Source organism: Ammospiza caudacuta, chromosome 10 (genome assembly GCF_027887145.1).
Source record: "Ammospiza caudacuta isolate bAmmCau1 chromosome 10, bAmmCau1.pri, whole genome shotgun sequence".
In the NCBI taxonomy this organism is placed as follows: domain Eukaryota; kingdom Metazoa; phylum Chordata; class Aves; order Passeriformes; family Passerellidae; genus Ammospiza; species Ammospiza caudacuta.
In genome coordinates this window covers 11079652-11093006 of record NC_080602.1, presented here as the reverse complement: position 1 = coordinate 11093006, position 13355 = coordinate 11079652, and the positions used below count along the sequence as shown (strand labels likewise).

At 57.8% G+C, this 13355-nt stretch overlaps 1 protein-coding gene across 1 annotated transcript; it reads right to left on the bottom strand.

Annotated features, from left to right (window-relative positions):
- Positions 1-358: 358 nt before the first annotated feature.
- Positions 359-13053, bottom strand: CD276 (CD276 molecule). The gene is made up of 8 exons (XM_058811149.1): positions 13028-13053; positions 8992-9109; positions 7153-7503; positions 6040-6336; positions 4195-4335; positions 3054-3095; positions 2205-2240; positions 359-1570 (listed from the first exon to the last, which is right to left on the bottom strand). Exons 2-8 carry the CDS (start codon positions 9029-9031, stop codon positions 1548-1550), a joined length of 930 nt encoding a protein of 309 aa, XP_058667132.1. The 5' UTR covers positions 9032-9109; positions 13028-13053; the 3' UTR covers positions 359-1547.
- Between the last annotated feature and the right edge of the window lie 302 nt (positions 13054-13355).

The window sequence follows — 13355 nt, the reverse complement described above, 5'->3', positions numbered from 1 at the left end:
CTGGGAATTCCCACCCCATGAGGAAGGATCCCCTGGGAATTCCCATCCCATCAGGAAGAATCCCTGGGAATTCCCACCCCACAGGGAGGGATTCTCCAGGAATTCCCACCCCATCAGGAAGGATCCCCCAGGAATTCCCACCCCATGGGAAGGATCCCCTGGGAATTCCCGCCCCATCTTGGAAACGGGACTTAATTTAGGAGCCAGCTTGGTCATTCCTTTGGGATTTTCCTCCTTGTGCTGGAGCTCCAACAGGCCCTGGAAATCTTTTCCCCTGGGAATCCCAACCCTTACACTGTTCCCGGCCAAACCCTGTAGAGGACACGGAGCCAGGAGGGATTGACCAACACAGTCCCAGATTTATTTGTCAAGGCACGAGGAACCTTCCAGATCCCGGATTTTAAAGGATTCAACCCAAGGAGCCCTTGGGGACTTCCCGCGCTCCAGGACAGCAGCACTCGGGGTGTCCCCACTTCCCCAACAGCGCTGAGGGGACCCTGGATGCACCCAGAGCCCCCAGTCCCATGGGAATGATGAGCTGGGGATGTCCCCAGAGGTGTCCTCACAGCAGGACCTCACCCGGCCAGCGGGTGCCCCCTTACCAAAAACGCCCCGGGATCGTTCCCGGCGGGACAAACCCCTCCGGGATCCAGCGGATAAGGCCAGGATGAGTCCGGAGGGACTCAGGGAGCGGGAAAAGGAGCGTGGGCAAGGGGCTCCCGGAGCCCCCCGTGCCCCAGCCGCCATTCCCGAGGCTCCGAGCTCAGGAAGGGAGGGAAAAGGAGTGTGGGGAAAGGGCTCCCCGAGCCCCCCGTGATCCAGCCGCCATTCCCAAGGCTCCGGACTTGGGAAGAGCAGGAAAGGCGCCCGGGGCAGCACCAGAGCAGGGAAAGGGGAATGTCCCCTTGGGATGGACACACAGAGGGACACAGGGACACCAGGCAGATCCTCACCCGCCTTTCCCAGGAAGGACGGGAGGCGGGAACGGGAATGGCGTGGGGCAGGCGGCAGCTCTGGGTCCTCGCGGCTGGGGCACCCCGAGGGTGTCACTGCCCGGGGGTGTCACCACCCAGATGTGTCACCAGCTTGGAGGTGTCACTGCCCCACAGTTGTCACCAACCCAGGGGTGTCACTGCCTTGGGGATGTCACCGCTCCAGAGGTGTCACTGACCGGGGGGTGTCGCAGCCCCAGGGTTGTCACCATCCCAGGGGTGTCACTGCCCAGAGGGGGTGTCACTGGCCTGGAGGTGTCACCACTCCAGGGGTGTCACCGCCCCGGGGATGTGGCTGCCCGGGGGTGTCACCGGCTTGGAGGTGTCACCGCTCCGGGGGTGTGGCCGCCCCGGAGTTGTCGCCGGCCTGGAGGTGTCACCATGCCAGGGGTGTCACCACCAAGAGGTGCCACTGCCCCGGGATGTCACCACTCCAGGGGTGCCACCGGCCTGGAAGTGTCACCACCCCGAGGTTGTCACCGCCCCGGGGGTGTCGCCGTCCCGGGGGTGTCGCCGCTGGCTCGGGGACAGGCGGGCGGGGCTCCGGGGCTGCCGTCAATCGATCTCCTGCTCCCGACCTGGGCGGGGGAAAGGGAATTGAGGGGGAAAACATGGAACTGCCGGCACGGGGAAGGGAATTGATAAATCAACAGGTTAATGAACTAATGAATTCATAAATCAGTAATGAATTAATGGATTAACTGATTAGTGGATTAATGGATTAATAAATTATTAAATTAATAAATCAACGAATCAATGAATTGTTAAATTAATAAATTGATAAATTGATGCATTAACACATTAATGGATTAATGGGACCACAGCTTGGAAAACTCTGAATCCTTTTCCAGGCTGGGAAACTCTGGATCCTTTTCCAACACCAGCAATTCCCATCATCCCAGAAAATCCATGGAAACCCCAAAAAAACCCCAAATTCCTTCCAGGGTTGGGTGTGGGGAGGCTTTTCACCGCCCAGAGTGGCCAGGAAAAGGAGGGATGAGGGATGCAGGAGCCACCGGATGACAGGAAAACTGGAAAAAACTGGGAAAAGGGGAAATGGAAAACCATGATCTGGGAAAAGCTGATGGAAAACCCATGTGAAAATGAAAATAGGGAGGGGAAAATACCCCTTGAAACCTGACAAATGTTTCCTATGCAAATTTTAGGGAGAAAATGGGAATTATCCCGGATTTGCCAGAAATATCCACTCACCCTCTTGGCTCTCTGTGTTTTCCAGCAGCTGCAGAGCTGAGAAAAGAGAAAAACATCTTGTGGTCAATCCCATCCCATTCCCAAAGGAAACAGCCCCAAAATCCCATTTTTTGGGGGATAAACCCCAAAAGTGACCCCAATTCCCAATTTCCCTGCAGAATTCCCAGGGTTTGGTTCTGTGCCAGTGGATAAAGGGAATCCCCAGGAACACCACAGAGCTGCTGGATGATGGAAAATTATGGGATTGGGAGGTTTAATTTGGGAATTCTGACATTTTATTAAGGAATTGGGAGGTTTTATTAAGGAATTTCATCAATTTATTAAGGAATGGGGAGGTTTGATTTGGGAATTGGGAGATTTTATTAAGGAATTGGGAGGTTTTATTACAGAATTCTGTCATTTCATTAAGGAGATGGGAGATTTTATTAAGGAATGGGGAGATTTTATTAAGGAATTTGGAGGTTTTATTCAGGAATTAGGAGGTTTTATTAAGGAATTCTGTCATTTTATTAAGGAATTGGGAAGTTTTATTTGGGAATTTGGAGGCTTTATTCGGGAATTTGAAGGTTTTATTAAAGAATGGGGAGGCTTTATTTGGGAATTGGGAGATTTTATTAAGAAGTTGGGAGGTTTATTAAGGAACTGGGAGATTTTATTATGGAATTCTGTCATTTTATTAAGGAATTGGGAGGTTTGATTTGGGAATAGGGAGGTTTTATTATTGAATGGGGAGGTTTATTAAAGAATAGGGAGGTTTTATTTGGGAATGGGGAGGTTTATCCAGAATCAGGGGTGTCAGAAAATTGGGAATAGGGAAGGGGCCACCCCGAACCAGGATGGGGCACCCACCTGTCTTGGGCTCCTCCCCCTCCTCATCCCGCTCCTCTGGGCCTGGAAAACAAGGATCCCGAGGTGGGAACCCCATTCCTGGGATTCTGGGGGTGCCCCTTGGAGCATCCTGGCCTTTTCAGGGCACCGCATTCCCAAAAATCCCAACGGGAAAAGCCCCAGCTCTGAGGGACAGCGGTGGGTTTGGCACGGCTAAAAACCACCTGGAGAGAAATCCCTGGATCCCCCAAAATCTGGGATACCCCAAACTGGGAGGATCTTCCCTCCCTCCAGCACCCACCAGGACCCCAGGAAGTTCCCATCCCGTGCTGCTGTTCCTGGGAGCAAAATCCATGGGAAAATCCATGGAAAAAAGGTCATTCCCAAGGGAAACTGGGAGAAAAATCCAGGGAAAAAAGGTAATTCCAAAGGGAAACTGGGAGCAAATCCATTGAAAAAAGACATGGAAAAAAGGTCATTCCCAATAGAAACTGGGAGCAAAATCCATGGAAAAAAAACATGGAAAAAGGCAATTCCTGAGGGAAACTGGGAGCAAAATCCATGGAAAAAAAACATGGAAAAAAGATCATTCCCAAGGGAAACTGGGAGCAAAATCCATGAAAAAAAGGCATTCCCAAGGGAAACTGGGAGCAAAATTAATGGGAAAAATCCATGATAAAAAGGTCATTTCCAAGAGAAACTGGGAGCAAATCTATGGAAAAAAGGTCATTCTTGAGGGAAACTGGGGGCAAATCCATGGGAAAATGGTGATTCCCAATAGAAACTGGGAGTGAATCCATGAAAAAACCCATGGAAAAAAGGTCATTCCCAAGAGAAATGGGGAGCAAAATCCATGGAAAAAAAACATGGAAAAAGGCAATTCCCAAGGGAAACTGGAAACAAAATCCATGGACAAAACCCATGGTAAAAAGGTCATTCCTAAGGGTGGCAGAGCCATTCTGGGAGCTTTTTTGGGAACAAATCCCCTTTGGTGCAAACACCACCCCACAAAAACATGGAATACGACCCAAAAGGGGAGAAGGCATCAGAGATGTCATGGCCATGGGAAAAGGGGACACACGTGGCAGTGCCACCCCCTCTGGTGTCCCTCTGGTGTCCCTCTGGTGCCATCTGTCCCCTTGCGGCCTTTCCCGGGATTCACCTGTGCGCTCCTCATCCTCCTGGCAGCTCTCCCGGATCTTCTGGTGGCACACGAAGGCCAGGACGCCCAGCAGGGCCACCACGCACACGGCCAGGGCCACTGTCACCCACAGGGCCACCGCCGGGAATGCCAGGGGCTGGCCTTGCGGGGAGGGACGGAAAAGGGCCTGGATCAGCACCTGGGAATGCCGGAGTCACCCCATAGCCAGGGTGACCCTATATCCAGGGTGATCCCATAATTAGGGCAACCCCACATCTGGAGTGATCCCATTTCCAGAGTGATCCCATAATTGGGGTGATCCCATACCCAGGGTGATCCCACATCCAGGGTAATCCCACATCCACGGTGACCCCATATCCAGGGTAATCCCACATCCAGGATGATCCCATATCCAGGATGATCCCACATCCAGGATGATCCCACATCCAGGGTGATCCTACATCCAGAGTGATCCCACATCCAGGGTGACCCCACATTCAGGATGATTCAGGGTGACCCTACATCCAGAGTGATCCCATATCCAGGATGGTTCAATATCCAGGATGACCCCATATCTGGGGTGATCCAACACCCAGGATACCCCAAAACCCAGGATGATCCAACATTTAGGGTGATCCCACATCCAGGATGGCCCAGGGTAACCCCACATCCAAGGTGATTCCACACCCAGGGTGACCCCACACCCACAATGATCCCACACCCAGGATGACCCAACACTGAGGGTGACCCCACATCCAGGCTGGATCACAATCCAGCCCCAGGAGCTGCTTCCTGGGGGCATGGAATGTCCCCATGGAAGACTTAAATGTCACCTGCTGCCACCCCCTGCCATGGCAGTGCCACTTCCCACTGTCCCAGGCTGCTCCAAGCCCTGTCCCACCTGGCCTGGGATGGGGATAGGGATCCAAGGACAGCCACAGCACTCTGGGAATGCCAGCCCAGCCAGGAATCCCTTCCCAACACCCATGCTCTGGGTGGCTTTGGGTGCCAGTGTCACCTCACCCAGCCCTCCTGGCTGGACTGGGTGACACTGCCATTCCTCCAGCAGCTCTGGGTGCCAGTGCCACCTCACCCGGCCCTCCTCGGTGCCACCCAGTCACCTTCCCCAGCCCGGCTGGGTGGCTTTGGGTGACAGTGTCACCACGGCCACCTCCCCCAATGTCTCCTGGGTGGCTCTGGATGCCAGTGTCACCTCCCCCAGCCCCTCTGGGTGGCTTTGGCTGCCACTGTCACCTCCCCCAGCCCCTCCTAGCTGACTCTGGGTGCCAGTGTCACCTCCCCAGCCTCTCCTACCTGGCTGTGCATGGCACTGTCATCTCCCTGAGCCCCTCCTGGCTGGCTCTGTGTGGCAGTGCCACCTCCCCCAGACCTCTTGGCAGACTCTGGGTGGCAGCGCCACATCTCCCAGCCCTCCTGGCTGGCTTTGGCTGCCACTACCACCTCCCCCAGCCCCTCCTGGCTGGCTTTGCATGACACTGCCACCTCCCCAGCCCTCCTGGCAGGCTCTGGGTGGCAGTGCCATATCCCACAGCCCCTTCTGACTAGCTTTGAGTGCCAGTGACACCATGGCCACCTCCCCCAGCCCCTCCTGGCTGGTTCTGTGTGGCAGTGCCACCTCCCCAGCCTCTCCTAGCTAGTGGCCAGCTAGTGGCTGGTGCGTGGCCAGGAGCCACCCACTCCTTGCAGGCTCTGTGTGGCAGTGTCCCCTCCCCAGCCCTCCTGGCTGTCTCTGTGTGCCACTATCCCCTCCCCAGCCCCTCTGGCTGTCTCTGTGTGGCAGTGCCCCATCCCCAGCCCCTCGTGGCAGTCTCTGTGTGGCACTGTCCCCCCCCAGCCCTGGCTCACCCGTGATGGTGACCGAGGCGTGGCCGTGCTGGCGCAGAGCGGCGTTGAGCACCAGGCACGAGTAGGTGACGTTGGGCTCCACCAGCACGCGCAGGACGCTGCGCACCTCGAAGAGCCCCTCCTCGTTGGCCACCTGCCACGTGGTGACGTTGGCAGTCAGGTTGGCACCCCGGCTGTCCTGCCACAGCACGCTGGCCTCGGGGTAGCCGCGGGACGCGTGGCACGTCACCTCGGCCACGTCGCCCGGCTTCAGGTCCTTGCTGGGCTCCAGGTGCACGCTGGGCTTGGAGTAGGGAGCTGTGGGGACAGGGGGGACAGCAGTGAGGATTGGGAACAGGAGCGGGGCCAGCTAGGATTGGGATGGGATCTTGCAGCTGCCAGGACTGGGATCTTCCAGTGCCAAGCCCATCCTCAGCTGAGGGTCACTGCCAGCTGAGGTGCCCCACAGCCAGGAGCCTCAGCAGGGCATGGATTGCACTGCCCAGGGAACATTTGGGGAGGTGCTGCAGGGGACAAGGAGGGACCAGAACAGGGATTGGGATGATGAGCTGGACCAGCCAAGATTGGGATCTTGCAGCTGCCAGGATTGGGATCATCCAGTGCTAAGCCCATCCTTGGCTGACGGTCACCATCAGCTGAGGTGGCCCCACATCCAGGAACCTCAGCAGGGCATGGATTGCACTGCCCAGGGAACATTTTGGGGATAAGGGGGGATTGATGTGAGGATTGGGATGGGGAGCTGGACCAGCCAGGATTGGGACAAGCTCTTCCAGCTGCTAAACCCATCCTCAGCTGAGGGTCACTGCTGCTCAAGGTGGCCCCTCAGCCATGAGCCTCAGCAGGGCAAGGATTGCACTGCCCAGGGAATATTTTGGGGACAAGGGGGGGACTGGAGTGAGGATTGGGATGGGGAGCTGGACCAGCCAGGATTGGAATGGGCTCTTCCAGCTGCCAGGATTGGGATCTTCCAGCTGCCAAATCCATCCTCAGCTGAGGGTCACCGCCAGCTGAGGTGGCCTCACAGCCAGGAACCTCATCAAGGCACAGATCCCACCACCCAAAGAACATTTCGGGGCGGCACAACCACCACTCCCCACCTCCAGGGTCCCTCACCTGCCACCTGCAGCGCCACGGCGGCGCTGTCGTAGTCGCGCACGCGCACGAAGCAGGTGAAGCTGCCCTCGTCGGCGATGCGCACGCGGCGCAGCAGCAGCGACACGTTGCCCCGCTGCAGCTGGTCGTAGAAGAGCGCCGTGCGGTTGGCGTAGCCCTGGCCCTGGTCCTGCAGCCGGTCCTGGCCCCCGGAGAACTCGTGCACCAGGCGCTTGGTGTCCGTCAGCTGCCAGATGAGGCTGAGCTCGGCCACGCTGAAGTTGGCCTCGGGAGAGAAGGAGCACAGCAGGGTGGCGTCCTGGCCAAACAGGGCCACCACGGGCTCCTCGGGCACCTGGATCTCCATGGCGCCTGCGGGAGGGGATGGGGACACGCTGTGACAGCTGCAGGAGAACCGCCTGGGTTCTGCTCCTGGGTGGGGTCTGAGAAAATTGAGGGATGCCCGTGGGAGGGACACGTGGGCAGGTGGTGTCTCAGGACTGTCCCCAGCTATGCCACCCTGATGGAAGGGGGACAGCTCCACATCCAGCACCTAACTGGGGCACCTTCGACTGCCAGGAGCACCCAAACATGGATAACACCCAAGTAAGTCCATGGGAGGGACACATGGACAAGTGGCATCTCAGGGCTGTCCCCAGCTATGCCACCTTGATGGAAGGGGGACAGTTCCACATCCAGCACCAAACTGGGGCACCTTCAGTGGCCAGGAGCTGCCAGAAGCTGCCATGGGCACCCAAATGTGGATAACACCAAAACAATGCTCATGGGAGGGACACATGGACAGGTGGCATCCCAGGATTGTCCCCAGCAATGCCACCCTGCTGGAAGGGGGACAATCCCAGACAAACCAGAGGCACCTTCAGCTGCCAGGAGCAGCCATGGGCACCCAAAAATGGATAACATCCAAGCAATGCCCATAGGAGGACATGCAGGCAGGTGGCATCTCAGGACTGTCCCCGCCATGCCACCCTGATGGAAGGGGGACAGTCCCAGACAAACCAGAGGCACCTTCAGCTACCAGGAGCTGCCATGGGCACCCAAACAAGGATAACACTCAAGCAACGCTCATGGGAGGGACACATGGACAGGTGGCATCTCAGGACTGTCCCCAGCAATGTCACCCTGCAGGAAGGGGTACAGTCCCACATCCAGCACCAGACTGGGGCACCTTCAGTTGCCAGGAGCAGCCATGGGCACCCAAACCTGCTCAGGGGAACAGAGCCTGGATTGTCCCCATGGGGACAGGATGGCTGGTGGCAGTGCTGGGGACATGATTCCCAGGGGGAGCCAGCCCTGGCCAGGCTGGCAGCGCTAGGTGGCACCAGTGCTCCAGCACGCTGCCAGCTGGGGTGGCACAGCACGATTCCAGCTCATCCCAGTGCCATGGCATGATTCCACCCCTATCCCAGTGCCGTGGCACGATTCCAGCTCATCCCAGTGCCATGGAATGATTCCAGCCCCATCCCAGTGCCTGGCACAATTCCAGCGCCATCCCAGTGCCATGGCACGATTCCAGCTCATCCCAGTGCCCTGGCACAATTCCAGCCCCATCCCAATAACAAAGGAAGGGATAACAATGAACACCAGGAGCCAGCCTGGCTGGAACTGTGGTGGCACTGCCAGCTGCTCTCCTGGGAACAGGGATCCGCCAGGACTGAGTGACCCCATGTTGGAAGGAGCTGTGCCCTGCCAGGGGGTGCCACCCGAGGCTGTCACCCCACGGAGCACCAATCCAGGAGAAACACCCAGTGGGAGATGCCAGCTCGGGGCACGGCTCTGTCGGGACAGCGGTGGCACTGGGGACATCTCTTGTGAGGTGGTGCCACCAGCCCCACTCACCTGCCAGGCCGAGTGCCAGGATGAGCAGCGGGATGGGCATCCTTGGCACGGGAAAAGCCGGGATGAGGGAGCAGGAGTGGGAATCCTGGTGGGGAGGATCTTCTCTGGGAACCAGGAGCTGGGGGAAAACACAAGGAAAGGCTGGGATGGTGCTGGGATGGAGGGACAGAGCGAGGGAAGGGAACAGGCTGGGGATCCCATGGCATTCCCAGGGATCCCACAGCATTCTCAGGGATCCCACAGCATTCTCAGGGATCCCATGGCATTCCCAAGGATCCCACGGCATTCCCAGGGATCCCACAGCATTCCCATGGATCCCACAGCATTCTCAGGGATCCCACAGCATTCTCAGGGATCCCATGGCATTCCCAAGGATCCCACAGCATTCCCAGTGATCCCACATCAGCCATTCCCATAGATCCCACTGCAGCCATTCCCAGGGATCCCAGGACAGCCATTCCTGGGGATTCCACTGCAGTCATTCCCAGGGATCCTGGGGATCCCACACCAACCATTCCTGGGGAGCACCACCCCATCAGACATCACAGGAAAGGGTTCAGCTTCAGCCTGGCACAGCCAGAGGGATTGCTGCATTCCCGGCACCAACAGAGCTGGTGAGTTGGCAGCAGCAGCTGCGCTCCAGGGAAGCCACGTGAGCCCCTTCCCTTCCCTTCCCTTCCCTTCCCTTCCCTTCCCTTCCCTTCCCTTCCCTTCCCTTCCCTTCCCTTCCCTTCCCTTCCCTTCCCTTCCCTTCCCTTCCCTTCCCTTCCCTTCCCTTCCCTTCCCTTCCCTTCCCTTCCCTTCCCTTCCCTTCCCTTCCCTTCCCTTCCCTTCCCTTCCCTTCCCTTCCCTTCCCTTCCCTTCCCTTCCCTTCCCTTCCCCAGCTGTTCCTGCATTGCCCCAGTCCTGTGCTCCAAGAGGAGCTCCCAGGGCCGGGATTTCGCTCCAAGCCCAACGGGAGCAGCTCCAAGGGACGGGGCTGCGGATTCCCGGCAGCTCCGGGGCAGCGAGGCTCAGCCCTGCCCGCAGGGAGGCAGGAAAGCTCCGGGATGGGTGCCAGGAGCAGGGGAAGGTGAGGGCAGAGTGCCCGGCCCCGCTGGATTCCCGAGGAGCCGCAGCGTGACCCGCGCTGCTCCCGCCGCAGGAACCAGCTCTGGGCAGCGGCGCCACTGTGTCCCCTCCCTGTCACCTCCCTGTGTCCCACTGTGTCCCCTCCCCGGGCCATGCCAACCCATCCCAGGGTCCCGCTGTGCCTGTGGGGTCACAGCACTGCCACATCTGTAGGGTCACAGCACTGTCCCTCCCTGGGCCATCCCGTCCCAGGGTCCCGCTGCGTCCTGTCCCTGTACCCTCTCTGTCCCCTGCCATCCCAGGGTCCCACTCGATCCCCTCTCTGTCCCATCCCATCCCAGGGTCTCGCTGTGTCCCCTCCATGTCCCCTCTCTGTCCCATCCCATCTCATCCCATCCCATCCCAGGGTCCCGTTGTGTCCCCTGCCTGTCCCCTCCCTGTCCCAGCCCATGCCAGGGTCCCCGTCCGGAGCCCCTGGCACTGGCACCACCACCCCTGTGGGATTGTGGCACTGCCACCTCTGTGGCTCCCACGGGGAAACTGAGGCACGAGGGGAAACTGAGGCACAAAGAGGGAAAAAGGTCCAGGGAATGGGGGAAACTGGGGCACAGGGAATGGGGGAAACTGAGGCACAAAGAGGAAACAGAGGTATGGGGGGAAACTGAGGTATTGGGGGAAACTGAGACCTATTTCTACCCCAAGATCTCTAAGAATGCTTCCCCTCTCCTTCCCTCCCGAGCACGATGGAAAACGACCAATCTAGGATTTTTCCCACCCTCTGTCCCAAACTTTTCCCAACCAAACCAATCCCAGACAGCTGTGAAGGAGGGAAAGGGCAATGGGGGAAGAGGGAAACCCTGACTCATCCCCCTTGGAACCCTCCTCTTCTCCTGGGGACATAACAAATCCTCTCTTCCCTACAGTTCCTGCCAGGGTGGCTCAGGAAGGTGACACCCGTGTCCCCAGCCCTCCTCCTGCTGCCACCACCGTGCTGTGACTCAGTTTCCCCAAGACCTCAAGTGGGGATAGAAGGAATCCCACAAAAACTTCCCTCCAGAAAGCCAAGGGATAACTAAATCCCCCAGAACCACACCTCACCCATTCCCTGTTTTTTTATAATCCCTAATTATCCCCCAGGTCCAGGGAGAAGTCCTGGCCTCCCACTGACCATTTGCAAGCCCCGAGGAATTTGTTAACCCTTTCAGTGCTTCAATCCTCCCCCGGGTGAGAGAAAGGAACAAGATGTTAAAGAACAACATGAAGTCACCAAAATGGATGAAAAAGAAGTCCCAGATGGGAGGGATGAGGATGTGCCTTAATTTTAGGATTAAAATCCTCTTGTAAAGTGTGGAGAAAAGATTCTTTTTCCTTATAACACATGAAACTATGGGGAGATGAAGGGTTCAAATTAATATTGAGAAAAGGCCTCCATACTAAAGTAAGCAGAAGTTTAAACAGAGAAAAAGAAAAGAGTGATGAGACCCTGTGGCCCCAGGAAGAAAATCTCTGTTCCCAGAGATGAAGATAATTTTAGATAGATAATGAGAACTTTTACCGTTAAACATCTTTAAAACAATGCTCCATAAGTGAGCACAACCCATAAACAAGCTGTGGGAAGGCTTGTAGGAAATAAGAGGGGCTTCAGGATAACAAATAATAAATTTGAGATAATAAATTTCCCCGGGCAGCTGCTATTTGTAAAAGAGCCACTAGAGAACTTGCAAAAAAGTCTCCATAACATCAACAAGGAAGACTTCTCTCCCTAAGTGAACTAAAGAAAGATCATTTTAGAAGCAGAAAACTAAATAAAAATGTAATTTTTGGGGTGCCTGGGTCAGCCCCCTCTGTCCCTCTCCTCAAGCCAAGAGCCAGGCTTTGCTCAGGACTATTTTTAGGTCCTGCTCAAGTTGTGGGCGTGCAGCAGCAATGCCTCACATGGGACTGTGGGGATGGGGTGTGGAAAGATGGGACACAGTCCCCAGACCCCATCAGGAGTTTGGGGTGGGGTGTTGGGGGCTAGGAAGGGATGAGGATTCAGGGTGACACCTGGCAGGAGGAAGGGAAGAGGATTTGGGGTGATACTGGGAGGAGGAAGGGATTTGGGGTGATACTGGGAGGAGGAAGGGATGAAGATTTGGGGTACAATACATGAGAGGAGGAAGGGACACGGATTTGGGGTGCAATACTGGGAATGAAGAAGGGATTTGGGGTGATACTGGGAAGGAGGAAGGGATGAAGAGTTGGGGTGCAATACGTGACAGAAGGCACAAAGATTTGGGGTGCAATACTGGGAAGGAGGAAGGGATGAGGAATTGGGGTGATACTGGAAGGAGGAAGAGATGAGGATTTAGGGTGTGATACCAGGAGGGAGGAATGGATGAGGATCTGGGGTGCAGTACTTGACAGAAGGAAGGGACAAGGATTTGGGGCGATCCTTGCCGGGAGGAAGGGATTGGAACTCGGGGTGATCCTTGCCGGGAGGAAGGGATTGGAACTCGGGGTGATCCTTGTCGGGAGGAAGGGATTGCGACTCGGGATGCCCCAGCGGGCCGGAGCAAGGCTGGGCGGGCTCTCCCTTGTCTCGGCGAGGGAAAAGGGGAACGAGCGCTTCCTCCCGGCACCGCCTTCAGCCCCGCATACCCAAGAGGGCGCTTCCAGCGGGATTCCCGAGCATCCCGGGGTGCCACCCACCCCTGCCTGCGCCTCGGGGACCAGGGGGACCCCCGAAGTCCCCCAACCCCCGCGGGGCTCCCCGAACCGCCCGGGGGAGCCCCATTCATTCGTCCCTCCCTCCTTCCTTCCCTCCCTCCTTTCTCCCCCGTCCGCCCGGAACCCCGCCCGGAGCCGAGCGCGGCCCGCGGGAGGGACAGCGGAGCGGGGCGGCCCCGCGGCTCCCCCGGGCTGGGCCGGCCCCGCTGCTGCCGCCCCGCGCCCCCCTCGAGCCCCCCGGAGCCCCCGCACTCACCGGGGCCGCGGCGGAGGCAGCGCGGGCGGCGGGCGGCGGCCCCGGCTCGATTGGCTGCGAGCGCTTCCTGCCGGGAACGGGCGGGAGGAGCCTGGAGCGGGACACCGAGCCAGGGATTGGGGAGCTGGGAGAGGGACACCGAGCCAGGGGATTGGGGAGCCGGGAGAGGGACACCGAGCCAGGGGATTGGGGAGCCGGGAGAGGGACACCGAGCCAGGGACTGGGGAGCCGGGAATGGGACACCGAGCCAGGGACTGGGGAGCTGGGAATGGGACACCGAGCCAGGGGATTGGGGAGCCGGGAATGGGGATTGGGGAGCCTGGAATGG

Coding starts and splice junctions, on each gene's coding strand:
- CD276 (XM_058811149.1), bottom strand. CDS start 9,031: ATGCCCATCCCGCTGCTCATCCTGGCACTCGGCCTGGCAG. Junction 3,096..4,194: donor GGAGGATGAGGAGCGCACAG/GTGAATCCCGGG, acceptor CTTGTTTTCCAG/GCCCAGAGGAGCGGGATGAG. Junction 2,241..3,053: donor GGGGGAGGAGCCCAAGACAG/GTGGGTGCCCCA, acceptor CTCTTTTCTCAG/CTCTGCAGCTGCTGGAAAAC.